This window comes from Cyprinus carpio, chromosome A11 (assembly GCF_018340385.1).
Source record: "Cyprinus carpio isolate SPL01 chromosome A11, ASM1834038v1, whole genome shotgun sequence".
Taxonomy (NCBI): Eukaryota; Metazoa; Chordata; class Actinopteri; order Cypriniformes; family Cyprinidae; genus Cyprinus; species Cyprinus carpio.
The window spans coordinates 12827420-12842442 of record NC_056582.1 but is presented as its reverse complement, the minus strand read 5'-3'; the positions used below and the strand labels follow the sequence as shown (position 1 = coordinate 12842442).

The 15023-nt window shown below is 38.5% G+C and overlaps 1 protein-coding gene across 4 annotated transcripts in view; it reads right to left on the bottom strand.

Annotated features, from left to right (window-relative positions):
- LOC109075752 (forkhead box protein P4-like) overlaps nt 1–15023 on the bottom strand; it is a 121859-nt gene that overhangs the window by 35098 nt on the left and 71738 nt on the right. For 3 of the 4 annotated variants that reach the window (XM_042766279.1, XM_042766282.1, XM_042766281.1), the window contains 3 exons: nt 14264–14386; nt 8406–8492; nt 1760–1913 (listed from right to left, as the gene is read on the bottom strand). In XM_042766279.1, the coding sequence (XP_042622213.1) occupies nt 1760–1913; nt 8406–8492; nt 14264–14386 (364 nt within the window). The remainder of the gene's footprint in view (nt 1–1759; nt 1914–8405; nt 8493–14263; nt 14387–15023) is intronic. The other variant, XM_042766280.1, reaches the window with a different exon arrangement.

Sequence of the window (15023 nt, the reverse complement as noted above, 5' to 3'; positions counted from 1 at the left end):
TTTATTTTTTTTCCATCAGACTACTTTTCTAAAAGCAGCCGTGTGCATGTGTGTGTGTGTGTGTGTGGTAGGCCCACTCAGGATTCTGGATCTTGAGTCTATGTTTTCTTAAGACTGAAATAATCAGAGATGTCAAGAGCAATGGGTGAGAATCGAGTCAAGCACTCTAATAAAAGACTGGGATAATTTTGGAGGCCCTATCGGCAAGAGTGGCAGGGATTTTGGCATGGAAACTTGAGTCGGCTCCCTGTTTGTTCTGTCCTGTTGAAGCTCTTGTAATGTTACGACCGCTGTGGAACCTGTAAAAGTTGATGTGTCTAATTTTGGTGGCCAGTGGCCAGTTTGCAGTCAAGATCCATTTCTGGAAGGGCCCTTTGACAAAACAAGGAAAAATGAAAAAAAAAAAAAATACATTAAAAAATGATCCAAAACCTCCATTTCCTTCTGTAGGATAAGTGCATCTGGAGTGTGTAAAACTCACGGGCACACACATAAGCCCCCTCCTAGCCTGTGCACAAAGCCTGGTGAATTTTGTGGCATATTTTACCTATTATCCAAATGACTGCCTTCCACAAAACCAACAATCAAGCTTTGCTTTTATCTCTTTATTAGCTGATTAAGTTAACAAGCTTCACATGTGGCTCTATGGACATGGCTGTAGTTAGTCTCCGGGGGGCTTCATCCCGCTCTAATAGATTGAGATGATAGCTCATTGCCAAATTTTGGAGGAAGGCGAATAAGGGATTCATTTAACAGCCAGCTTTATTAGCATTAAACGTTGCGCATGTAGTAGCGGGGCAATCTGAGAATGTGCACGAGAGTGTGTGTTTGTGTGTGTGTTTAGGGCTGACTAAGGAAGAATAAGTGGGCGGCGAACACAGACCATCTGGTCCTGGGCTACGGGTATGAACACAGATGCTGCATTTATTTAGCACGCTGCATTTCCTCCAGAGCTCCACTTTCCTTTAATAGGCATCACGAAAAGAGCGAATCAGACACTCTGCGGTGTTTTTCTGGCTGTTGAGGACAAGAGGAGAGCTGTGAAAGAGACAGACCACCGGGTTGAGAGGCCTGCGGTTGTAGCAGCTCACCCTGGGGCTAGACGGAGTCACATGTTTGTGGTCAGTATTGACCAGCTAATAGAGCTGGGGAAGAGTTTTGTACCTTTAAAGATATACATTAATTATTTGCAATAAAACTGTCATAAAAATCCTAAATTCAGCCAAATTCCCCTCCTTTTACAGTAAATGTTTAAAAAGTCTTTAAAATGAAATAAAATACTTGTTTTCATCTTAAACATAATTGTATTTTGTCTAATTAAAGAAGTACCTCTTTCAAGTATAAACTAGATAAAAAAAAGTAAAAAATCTGCCCGTGCAGAAATACATGATACACTCATATTAAAGAAACTATTAAAATAAGACTTATTATTTTATGCAGTGTTTATAACTAAAACTATTAAAAACATGTCAATAGATGCAAGGATGAGATAAAATAAAAATAAATAAATATTAGGTGAACACCTACTTTTTTTTAAGTATTATAGTAAAGAAATAATACCAAAATCACACTGGGCAGCACCTGTAGCCTCACAGGATAGCAAAGGGTCTACTGAAACTCAGTGCTGCAGTATATCAGGTACTGTCTGACAAAAACTGAATATTCAGACATCTTACACATTTGCAGGAAAACTGTCAATCCTGAGCCTTGTTTGCCAGATAAGTATGCTTACTGTGTGTGACTGCACTGTTATGTGTACCTTGCTGCAGGCTCTGAATGGGTACTGCTCCTTGTCCTGGCTGTAGGTTCACCAGGCCCTGTCTTTGTAGATTCAAAATGTGTTGCTGCTGTAGTTGTTGCATCTGGATCAGCTGCTGCTGGAAAGCCAGCTGTTTATTCCCCAACTGCTGCTGCTAAGAATTAGAGAGAGAGAAAAGCATGTTACACAACAAAACAAATAAATGGGAAAAGTGAGAGGAAGAGACTTGTAGAGCTGCAGGATGGAGAGGATGGGAAAGATGAGACATTCATTGGCTTTTATAAGCCTTCAACCTTGTCCAGGACATGTTTAGATAGGACATATCCTGGAATAGAGATATTTTCTCCTCCAATCACTAAAGCACTTCCTGTGGCGGTAGACAACAAGCAGACAACAAAATGCTGAGACTCGGTTCAAATTGTAGAAGTGCATTGTGAAGCCTTGTGCATTAAGAGATAACGCATTAATCTGGGAGTGACAGTTCCATGTGGTCTAGGACCGACACCAAAGACACGCTTGCAAACATTCTTGTTCATTCCTGCGTGTAGCAATCTGTTAGCATGTGGTTGGCTCGCAATTAACACGGCAATAAACAGTGACTAACAACATCTGTGCACAATGTTAAGAACAGTTCCAGATTATATGACATCAGATGTTTATCATTTTACGATAAGGCTTGGTATTTTTTCACTATGCATGAAATGTGCTTTGTGAGACTTGAGAAGCGTGACTCCAAAACCCTCTTTCTCTGTTTCATAAACATGTCTCAATGTGTGCAGACAGTCATTATTTAGCTATCAAGAGATATATTTTTGTTCCAGACGACTTCTGGTGACGTTTAACAAAGAGATGAAAAATAAGAAAACTGTTTTATCAGCTATGACATAAGCACTGTGTACTTCAAGACTTGCCCTAAACTTGTATAAAAACATGACATGAGTGAGAAAAACCCATCAGATCTTAAGCCAGAGGTGGGAAGGAACAGAAAAAAGGGCCAAAGTGCACACTCATTTCTAGAGCATAGAGGTGGAGAGTTCTGTGTGTGTGTTTGTATGTGTAAGGGTAAGGGTGAGTGCTATGGAATACATGGCATGTGCCGATAAGGTCAGCTGGTGTCGTGGTGATAAATGTCCTCCTTCCTGAACTGGCCTGCGTCGAACCACTGTTTCCAGCAACAAGCTTTTTGATGTTCCCCCAATGAGAGATGGGCCTTATCTTCTTTAAGATAACGGCACGAAAAAAGTGGAGGGGAGAAAGAAAAATTGTTCGAGGAGGGAAGGAAAATAAAAAAAGAAAAATAATTAAAGGTAGTTTCTTAATCTCACTGTCAGAGAAGTGTTTGAGGCCTCTGCCTGGGGCACAAGGCCCCATGGGAAAGGGCCACATGGGTCAACATCAACAGAGAAGAGAGAAAACACAAGCCCTTTCCAAAACCTAGTGAGGTGCTTTGTTCCCTACTACCTACATATGCAACTATCTTCAAAGGCAGTATCCTAACAATCATGAATCCTCATAAATGAACAATTTGGAACAGGCAGCAATTCAAATAGAGAGAATCAACTCACAATTGATTTAAATAGTCTTACATTAGCATGCTGCTAAGCTAACTAGTGCAATACTCTAAAAAAGCAAGCAGGGCAGTAAGCATCTGACCAACTGCAGCAATGAGTAATTAAAGCCATTTTAAGATGACTTTAAGCAAAATGGCTGAAAAAGCATAAATACAGTCACTAGTAATGACTGAAAGGTTTATCACTGAGGACCTATAGGTGTTGCAGTGAACAAACTGATGTGGTGAGATGAGAGTAAGTTGACAAAAAAAAAAAAAAAAAAAACATGCAAGTTTTTGGGCAAACCGATCAGAAGTTATAAGCAAAAATAGCCAATTTCATATCTCCTGATCACTAGGTGGTGCTGCACCGGAACTGTGCAGGTAGCCTCAGGTCATGATTATTATAACACACACCAAGTTTGGTCTCAATACACTAAAGAGTTGTGGAGATATAACCTCACATCCATTTTGGTGTGCTCTTCACCAGATTCGGTTACGTGTTATCCAAGAATGGTTTGACTAATCAACTTGAATTCCATACCTTTTTGCCAGCATCATCTGATGATCTGAGCCAATTTAGGTGAAAATCAGACTAACCTTCTAGGATTAGGTTTTTCAAACTCATAAAAATTGCAAAAAAAAAATAATAATAATAGGAACGTCAGTAGATACAATAGGTGCCTTCACACCTTCGCCCGCTTGGCCCCTAATAAAAAACACATTCCACACATAAATATTACGTTAAAGAATACATTTTTAACTATATTGAATTATTTTTTTCAATATATTCACCACTTAATGAAATATTTACAAGTATTTATAAATGGTAGCATAATTAAGTTTATGCTAGGCTTTTTTTTTGTAACTATGTGGGGAGATCACTAGAAATTTGGAACAGAGCAACTGTTAGAAACTCCAGATGCCAGATTCACAAAAAAATAAATAAAAAAAAAATAAAATAAAATAAAATTCTTCTCAAATGTTATTTTCTTCTTATTTTCTAACTTAAAAACAAAGTTAAGATTTTTTGTTCTTATATTCACAAAAAACATTTCTGAAAAATGTTTTTAACTTTTTCGTTAGGATTGTTCTATAGGCAAAATTTAAGAAGAATTTGAATTTCTGAAAAGCATGTTCTGAAAAATCATGGTAAATAACCTCTTAAAGTTAGGATAACCTTGAACTTTTCTTAAATCCCCAAAGTTCAGATGTTGAATGAATTTATTAGGTAGTTTCAAATATTAAGCAATAATAATTTCTAATTTCTGGCAGCATTCAGCACACATAAGAGTGCCAAAACACAAAAAAAATTGTAAATATCTGAGAATGTCAAGTGCAATTCTTGAAATATTTAGAATTTTTTTTTACTTTTTGCTTTCATGAATCCAGCTCTCTGTGGAGGGCTGTACTTGTTCTTTTCCCTAACTTTTGAGAATGACAGATTCAATAAAAGTTTACAGAGAAGAATCAGTTAACATGCAACTGAAAGAAGTTTGGTCACACCAATATTCAGCATGTCTATCCCTCTTGCTTCCTCCTCCTCTTCATCCCTGTATTCTCTCCTTTCTCTTTCTCTCCCTGTTTGGGTCCCATAGGACACAGTTCAAGTTCTTTAACACATTGTGTCTGCACGCTGTTTACATTAGATGCAGTTGAGTGGCTAAAGCTAGCGGAGTAACAGGCCTGTCAGCTTGATTTATGAGCACATCAAACAGAGTTTGGGCACGCCAGGCCCGACTGACAGCGCTACTTCATTAGGCTGACTCCAGGGTGACTCCACGGCTCAACCGTCAAACTGAGAGAGAGAGAGAGAGTGAGAGAGAGAGAGAAAGAGAAAGAGAGAGAGTGGCTGAAACAATAAAAAACAGAAAAAGAGCAAAAGTTGGGATTGATGATGCAAAAATCTTCTTAGTCTATCTCACCTCTCAACCTGCTTGTGCTGACTGGCAGTGATATGTGTGGCAATTAAAGCCTCTTTTACTGAGAGAGACAATAACGTGTCATCTCTCCATCTTCAACTGCTTTACAAAAGCAAAGTCCTGAGAGTTTGAGTTTCCAATTTCAATCACAGATTATATGAACAGGCCACTTGCCATGATCGTTGAAACTTTAAGCTATTAATGACGAATGAAAGGAAAATAAAATATATTGATGACAAAACTGAGGAAGTGGTATTACGGCCAGAGTTGCATCTAGCTTCAGGGGGCAGTTTTCTGTGCTAGGTGGACCAACAGCATGGCGTAACAAAGAAAAGGGAGGTTTCAGAGGATGAAGGGCTTTAAAAGAGGGATAGAGGGATGAGAGACACCACACATACTTGTGTTGCTATCTTCTTTCCTCTCCTCACGCCTGACTGCTTAACTGTTAGTCCAGTGCTGTCAGTGCACTCGTCCCCAGGGGAACACCAATACATGGCAGACAACACACGTGTAAACACACACTCACACAGAATAAACTTTCAAGATGACCTAATATAATATGCTTACATCTGATTTTCCTTGCACTGATACTCCAGACAGCATCCACTTATCAGTTATCTCCATAACCTAAAATGTACTCTACAGTACATAAGTATGAGAAAATGTTTTATGTATTTATTTAATAAATAAAATAAAAAAGAACAAAATAAGAAAATAAAATAAAATGTAAAAAAGGAATCAAACAAAAATGTGCCCTTTTAAAATGAATAATTTCATTTTAATTTCCATCATGCAAGATTAAATAAATTATTAATAATATAAAAAAGTAAAAGAATAAAAAAAAAACACTTTTAATATTAACCTTCAAGCAAACATCTTTGAGCAAATAAGCTACAGGTGGTGTTACAGTAGACTTCCAACCTAATATAACTGTGTGGTGGAGCAGCAGAAAGGAGGACTTCGGTTTCTTACAGAGACAGTAATGCAAAAGCACACATTAAGTATGTACAACATGTCTGTGACATGTTGACCAAGCATGTTAGCATACTTGAATAGGGCCATATTTCAGGCTGACTAAAGATGCCCAGAACAAACGTGAGCTGATCCGCGGGGAAGAGGAGCTGACCAGTGCCCTTCCAATTTAATTTCCCTTCTCTCCTTCCACTCGGAGAGTACATCGTCTCCCTAGCTCTAATATTTAATAAGAGAAAACATCTGAAACACTCCCGAGGCCTTGAATAAGGTTAGTCATGCTTTTTTATACCTTTCCCCTGCCTCTCACTTTTCAGTCTTTTTCCTTTTCTTTTTTATCCCTCATGGTCTCTGTCACATTCCTTGACTATCTGTGGAAAATGTCAGGATACTGGTCTCATTTGTTGGAGCGTAAGTGTGTGTCACTCTGTGTACGTGTGTTTCAGGTACCTCGTGCATTTTCCACGGATTTACTCTATCAGTCACAATGTTGTCTGAGGCATATCTAACGTGTCTTAATCCCTGTCCTCCATGGCCTATAGCATCCACCCTCGCTCACCACCCACCTCAGTCACTCACCTGCTATGAAGTCAAGAGCTCATTCATTTTTTGATCCTCTCAGTCACACATAAAGAGGACAGCAAACCACACTCAACCCTACTCAGCTCAGACGAGAATTGACCTATTTGCTGTTTGCAGTGGAGTTGTTAATAAATACAAATGGTCTGTAGATAATTCTTTCATTTAAACCAGTTGAAGCTAACTAGCTAGTCTTTAAACATGGTTAGTGCTGGGATCTGTTTTCTCTTTTGCTGGATTTTTAGGTACTTTTCAGATGGAATGCCAGCTGAGAGACTAGTTACTGTAAAAAAAAAAAAAAAAAAACTTAGTCAGGCTTGGAAACAATCTAGACCATCTTAAACCAGCCGAGACTCATTTGAAGTCTCTGTTTAGCAGGGCTCACCTCAATCCCACAATCCACTTGTCCTAACACAGGTTACTATTCCCTGCATCTTGCTAGTAACTGTGCTAGCAGCTATGTGCTAATCTCTGCTATTTTGATGGTTTTGGACGGATCTGTAAACGCATCTACCTGACCAGTCAAACCATTTTAACACCAGTTTAGAAAGGTTAAGAGACAAGCTAGACCAATTTAACACCAGTTTGTGGAGGCTGAGAGGCTAGCAAGGCTTCACAGGCTATCTTTCTAGTAACTGTGCTAGTAGCATCTGTGTTATTCTTTGCTATTTGGGGCTTTTTTAGATAGACAGGCTGCAAAAACGTCTGACTGACCAGTGGGAAAGCTGGGAGACTAACTAGACTATCCTTAACCAACTTTCTTAGGCTGGTTTAAGATGTTGTTTTCATAGGGATGCAAACACAATCCCCTATTTTCCTTTCACCTTCACAAGCTACTGTAACCTGCATGTTAATGTGTGCTAATCTCTGTACTAAGCTTTCTGTTCATTAAGCCCTCATGAAAACTCATTGATTGATTAAGTTGTATATATCTCATGCCACTGAAAAACAGGCTGCATAAGTTTGGAATTCATTTGACCGCCAGATTAGTGCAGATCTCCTCTCCCACAGTGCACAGGCAAGTGATTACACCCTTGCCTTTGTTGTGCTGCAGTCTTATCCTCAGTGATCCAACATGATTCCCCCTCACCTTCATTACCCCGATCAGGTCTTTCTCCCCCTCCAATGCATTAACTGACAATTAAAGAAAATCGTCAGCTCCACAATAGTGGGTTGTAATAGGGATTTTCCCCTAGGCTTAGCAAGCAGCGACTTGTAAATTAATGCTTAACGTGTATTAGCGGGGAAGCCCATGACAAGGTTTGGAGCATGGTCAACGTCAAAGAAATGAAAATCCATATTCCCCAAATGTAATTGAGTGCTTGAGAGAGGAGGGAAAGAACATGATGGTAATCGTCTATTTTCCTATTGAGGATTTCATGTAATGCTCAAGAGTCTTTATAAGGTCTGTGCCATTCATTGCAGCACAAAATCCATCATACAATCATCTCACATATGAAAACAGTTATTTCAAAGAGCTGGTTTCTGGCTTTTTTAAGAGGAACTGGCCTCTGCTGTGTGACAAATCATGTATCAGCCATCTTGAGGATGCTCATCTAGGGTGCTATGAGGGTGAAGTACACTGTGAAGTGCACTACAGAGGGAGGAGGCAGGGGTGTCTCACCTCTTTGGCCTGCTTCCCTGCTTGCTGCTGCTGGGTAAGGAGCTGGAGGTGCAACTGCTCCTGTTGCTTCTTGTAGTACTCCTGCAGCTAGACACAGAGAAAGAGAGAGAATGAGTTTAAGTTAATGGAAATGTAACACTACACTGCAAAATATAAAAAAGAGCAAAATAAATAAATAATGCATCAGATGTTAAAACTTTATTTACCATATTGCCTAAGCATAAATCTTACTAAATTGTAAACTTTATGCTTAAAAAAAATCTTAATTCAAGATTGAATGAAAATGACAATAGTATTATTATAATATTACAATTAGATTTTATATAATATAATACTATTTTATGCTAATTTGCAAAGCTTATGCAAAGTCAATTTATTTTATTATTCAGGATATTTAGATATTTTACTAAAATAATAACATTTTTATTTTATTTGTATTTTTTTCCATGTGAGATAAACAAAATTCAAACTTCAGTGTAGCAAGAATACAACATAAATATATGTTGAAAAAAGAGCACTTAAAAAAACCCTCAATAACATACACTTTCAAACATACCAGGTTCATCTGTACTGCAGAAACTAGTATGAAGGTCACATGCATTGTACCCTTTCTCTCCATTTTCTTTATTACTCTATATAAACCATATAAATGGTTTTTAATGGCATTTAAACATCAGTGCTTCTTCTGTAAAGAGACACCATGGCACAATAGGCTGCCCAAAATGGTCCTGTCTATCTGCTTATACTGGAAAATGTGGTGCTATCAAATGAGTCACATGATACTGGGTATCTAGGATGAGGTAGTCGGGTGCAAGGAGTTGCATTTATGTCTAAAGGCATAAAAAAATGAAAACAGGATAAAACAAGATCAGCTTCTAGCTTAAGGGCTAAAGTGCCTCCATAATAAGGCATATTCATCTTTTTTCAGCATTCCTGTAAAAAGCAACTTAAACACCTGGCAGGTGGCATATGAATGTGTCCTGTAAATCATCTGTCCACCTTTCTCTTGGCGTGGCACTCCTGACAGCGTCGAGACAGGCTTCCTTATTTATGATTGACTGAACTAAAACACACAACACCTGTCTGAGAAAGCGCAGGTAAAATTTGCCCTTTGCTTCTAATCTCAGAGCAGTTTTTTTGTTACCTCTAGAGTAACAGTTACGATTAGAACACAGGTGGTAGAAACCAGCCAGAGATCAGCACAAAAAGCCAATTTATGCCTTAAGCATCTGAGAGATCTGAAACACATACACCTGCCTTATTGCTACACAGATGCTTCCCTATTCTTGGCAATATCCTTCAATTATGTGCAATATGGTTTATTATATATTGTCCATTGTCAAATGGAAAAGCACCTTTTGTGTGTTTTTCTGGTTCTGTTTGCTTGCGTGAGGGGTTTGTGTTAAGTTAATAAAGCACAAGAAAGGTGTTTACACACTAGTTACTGATTCAAAACTCAGCTGAATGGGTCTCTATCTCCTCTACACAAGTAAACATAGACTTATTTGTGCTTTATCACATACACCTCGCAATGGCACACCTTGCTCTGATTAAAAGCTTTGGGAACAGCCTGAGGCATGTGGTAGTCATTGATTTTAAGTGAGCACAGTAGGGTTAGGGGTATGTTTCATTCTTCAGAACAATGAAGGTTATTAGACAAAAACATGAAACAGGTGTGCAAGGGCAGAAGAATGGAGAAAGGATTAATCATTAACAATTATCAATTACTAATTCTTTGAAAAATCTTGAGAAGAGCTAAAAGTGTTTTTATTGGTTGCCAGGGCAAACATTACTAATAGTATTCATCATACTTTAGAGGGTTGTTAACTGAGGGTCCATTTAAAAGATAAAATCACTCAAATCGATACCTTAGTAACTACATATTAACATGAATATGAGAATCAAACAGGTGTGTCTTCATGAGACACTCATTTCTTCAGAAGATGCAAAAATTTGTATTAGAACTGTAACTCAAATAGCAGTAAACTTTAACTAGAAGTAGCATACCTTTGATGTTCACTTGAAAACCTGGAAATAATGTTCAAAAATGTTCACTAAAACAAGAAGTAAGTTGTATATACTTGAAGGTTTTCACCTCCAAAGATTTAAATAAACTCACAATAATACTTTTTCCCTTTCATACATTTGAAGGAGAAAAAAAAAGTTACATGAGAAAGGCTTCCTGTTATGCTACCATGTTTACTTTCACCTATTTGAACTAGCTGCTACTTTCAACTTGCTACTCTTTTACAGAGTCCTAAGTCGGACTGGCTTGCACCTACTAACACTGTCATTACACATCTCCAACCGTAGCTCTGGCTAACCGCAGACCCACCGCCGTTTGTTTTACTTTCAGATTATTAATTTACCCAGGAAAGCCTATTAAGATTAAAATCTCAGCTTCGTGAGGATGACCTATTTGACATGGAAGCACATGTTGACCGAAGAAGCAGAGCACGCAGTGGCCACGGTGGAGTGCCTGGGGGAACGCCGGCCACAGCCGCTAGAGAAAAGTTGAATAATGATACCCTCATTAACTTCTTATCACACATAGTGTTTACAGATGTAATGTAGGCTTACTCAAGGAATGAGGTACTTAACTGTGGACTATGTACCACTTCACAACACTGTGCAACTTTAAAAAGAGAGAGTTGACACAAAATACTTTGTGTACTTTTAATAAGACATGCTCGAAAATTAATTCTTTACATAAAGTCTTTTATAATTATTCTGCATGCAGCTTTTCTTTGACCTCAAATTAATTAAAAAGACTAACTGGAATATTTGTCCTTTCAAAAAAAAAAAAAAAAAATTAAAATGAATGTTCACAGTTTTTAACCTAAGATTCTAAAATTTTGACCTAAAATGGTGACTAAAAACTTTAGTTAAGCGTGTCCGGGTTCATGTGACATACTTTTATGGAAATGCCAGAAAGGAAGGGGACGGGGGTGGGGGGATTAATAAAAAATATTATTATATTATATTAAATTATTTTTTATTAAATTAAACACAATTATTAAATTAATTTTCATGACTTTACCAGGTCAAACTTCCATGATATTTCCAGGTTTTCCATGATAATGGAAACCCTGCACTTTATACCAAAATCAACAGCCCAGATGTACTGCTGACAGAATAACTGCAAAAGACAGAAAGCTTTCAGTTGACTGGCTGTCTGTCCTCAGAAAACTTCTCTTGGGCTGACCTGAGTGTATACAAATTTAGACTTAAATGAGCCTTGACTTTAGACGAGCAGTTCTACCAAGCAACACTAAAACATTGTATTTCCTCTACAAAAGCCATCTCACACCACTGCGTCCATTTGACTACCTGTCGCCGTGCCACTTTACAGGATACTGAAGGTGAGCTACCTCGCATCTGTGATGCTGAGCCATGGTTCTTTCGAACAGAGGAAGTCAGCCAGCTGTAAGGTGTGAAACGAGACCACACTACCACAGTAAAGGCATTTGGCCAGCAATATGTCTCCTGTTTTCAGTTTAAAACTCTCCTCCACGCCTCGCTGTCGCCCGCCTGGCCTCGCCGCCTCTCGCCCACTCATTACCCCTTTAATTCATGCCAATATGAAGCTGAATAGTTGCAGGAATAATTAAAGAATAATTAAGGGTTTTTTAATGATTTGATTCAGTGGGCCCCTTTCACGTTAACTGCGCGCCTTGAAAGGCATTCACCTTAGATTCCCATTATTGTGACCTTGGTTTTACTTAACAGCACAGAGAAGGGATAAAAAAGGAAAAATATATCAGCTGGGCTGTAATTAAGGGTTGGAGGGATGTAAAGGTTAACTCACATATACATAAGTGCACATGCATACATAAACATGCACTTGCTCTGGCTTTCCTGCACTCGCAGTCTTTGTATGTAAAATCGTATTCGTAAGGGTATTCACATGCAGAAAAAGCCAAAGCCCACTCGTTCTCCCACACATACTGGGATGTGATCAGGGATGGATTGCTGTACGTGTGTGTTGGCAGGCTCTCTGATTGCTCCATTTGCCGTTTAAAAGCCACTTCTCACGTGGTTCATCACCACTGCAAACCATTAAACCCACTGGCTTTTGCTAGAGATGTAAAACGGCCCATGAACGGTAACTATTTCAATTTCAATATCCTCGTTAAATATAGAATTTTAAAAAAAGAGAGAAATAAAGCGGGAGGAGGGGGACAAAGTGCTAAGTTTCTTTCTCAAACAGCTGAATTTTGATTTCTGTGAGCAAGCGACTCTTGATAAATTTGTCAGATCAGCTTGGCACAATTTATACTCGCCTAAAGCAACCTCCTCCTCCTTACTACTAAATCGATTCTGCTCTCTGTCAAGATTATTTATGTAACAGAAAACCTTTTCCGTCTTTTAGCTGTGAAAAATAATCACACGTTCTCAATCAGGGAGGTTTGGGAGAGGTGCCTAACCTGATTTCTGCCCGAGCAGTGTGTGTGAAAAGGTCAAGGCTGCACAGAATTTTGGGACGATGTTAAATATTTGAGAGACGTGAGAGAAACGGGATTGTTTGTTTCTTCATGTCTGCTCAGGGGCCGCACCTCAGGCCTCCAGGCGATATCGCAGCAAGATAGCAGAGGCCACGCAACTAATAAACAAAGAAAGAATGAAGTCGGGAAGAGATATAGAAAAGTCTGGCTTAGCAGCTGGGTGAGAAACATTGTCCTTGCTTTAACATATCGCTCCCTGACCGCCGGCAAGTCGACATGTAGCAACACCAGCCAAAGGAGGCGTCACCAACACTAGAGTATGCTAGTAAATGCCTCTTATAAACACCAGAGCCAAGTAACATCAAAGCCGGGGAAGATATCATTCCGGGCATGCCTGTGAGGATGCAATCAAAGTTACACAAAATGCGATTACATTACAAACTCTGACATCCACACTCAGGACCTATAAACAGGGTTCGTACGTGAATGTGCATTTACTGTGCCAACAGACGGCACTCTATAAAAGCGTTAGCAACAGCTGTTGGAATGAAGGACGTCAGTCGGAGATTTCCGTCGATTTGGCAGGATTCTTCTATAAAACATGTAAGGCTTGTGCAGTTAGAGGTTTAGAGGGGAGAGATTAAGTTTTCTTAAGGAAGTATGGAACAAAGCATTTGTGATTTTATGTCTGAGTGCACTTATAATTGAAAAGGTTTAGAATGTTTGTTTGTTTAGTTCATAATCCTTGGCACCAACTTGATATTTCCCAAGTAATGTTGAGTTTTGTATGGAAGTCAATTTGTGCTTCAGAGTAAAATAAATAAATAAATCAATAAATACAAAGGTATTTGTGACACTTTTTCTTCATAGTGTCAACTATGACTCGTAAATGTGAATTTGTACATTTAACTTTAAAAGTTTGAGGTCAGAAAAATTTTTTAAAACCATTTTTTTTTCAGCAAAGATGCATTGAATTGATCAAAAGTAACAGTAAAACCAGAAATAACATTGTAACACAAAATTATATTTCTAATAAATGCTGTTCTTTTGAACTTTCTATTTGTGAAAAAAAAAAAAAAAATCCTGAAACAAAATGTAGCACATTTTGAGTTTTCTCAAAAATATATTAATCAAACATTTTCCTCAAAAATGTGTTAATATATTAACATAGTTATTAATAAATATAAATTTGACCAGACGTTGTCCAATATTATGAAACTCCATGAATATCTCCATGAACGCTATCATATCCTGCACACACTTTTGCCGTAAAATGACGGCAATCATTTACCTTTTGTGTGGTTTGTGTGGGCATGTCATGTCTGAGCAGCCCAGACACCACACAAATATCATTTTATGTTCTGTGTGTGGTGACTTGTGAGGCGCCCGTGTCAGTGTGTGTGTGTGTGTTACCTGTTGCAGCATAAGGGCTTGTTGCTGTTGGAGTAAAGCTTGGAGCTGAGGCGGAGAGAGGATCTGCTGCATCTGCTGAGGAGTTATCATCTGTGGGGTCATCATCGCCATGGATACCGGCACCTAATAAGAGTAGACAGACCAATAAATTACCACATGCACAGTTGTGTGTGTATTTGATCCTCATATTTGGTAACAGTGGTTCTGTAACAGTGGCTCCCAGCTGTGGGTTGTGACACTAAAATGTATCAAAGATCTGTTCAGCAGAGAGAAACTATGCTTAATGCAAATTATACCATGCATGTGATAAAATAAACAGGCTTATCGACTGATAAGATGCACAATCTGGGCCCAAAAACAAAATCACTGCACTAAATGATAATTACAGTGAGATAAGCACATATCCCTCACTTTAACATGATACAAAGCCATTTCTGTTTCTTTAGCATCATAAAGGAATGTTGTACTTCACTTTAATTAACTCTTTATCCTGTCATGCCAAAGACAGTACACATAACATCAGCTCTGTTGACACAATAGAGCTCCACACTGCTTGCATTGTAAAGCCCTGGCAGTTTTTCTAAAAGAGAGTGAGAAATCGTGTTGATCAAATCTTCCCTTGAGTATGTAGTCTTTATCAGCCTGAAAGTACTTCAATAAACATAATATTATGATTCGTTATCTAGAGAATCACATCTTTGGCAAAAATAACAAACAGTCTGATAAGATAGCTATCGGCAGGAAACAACTTGCAACAGTC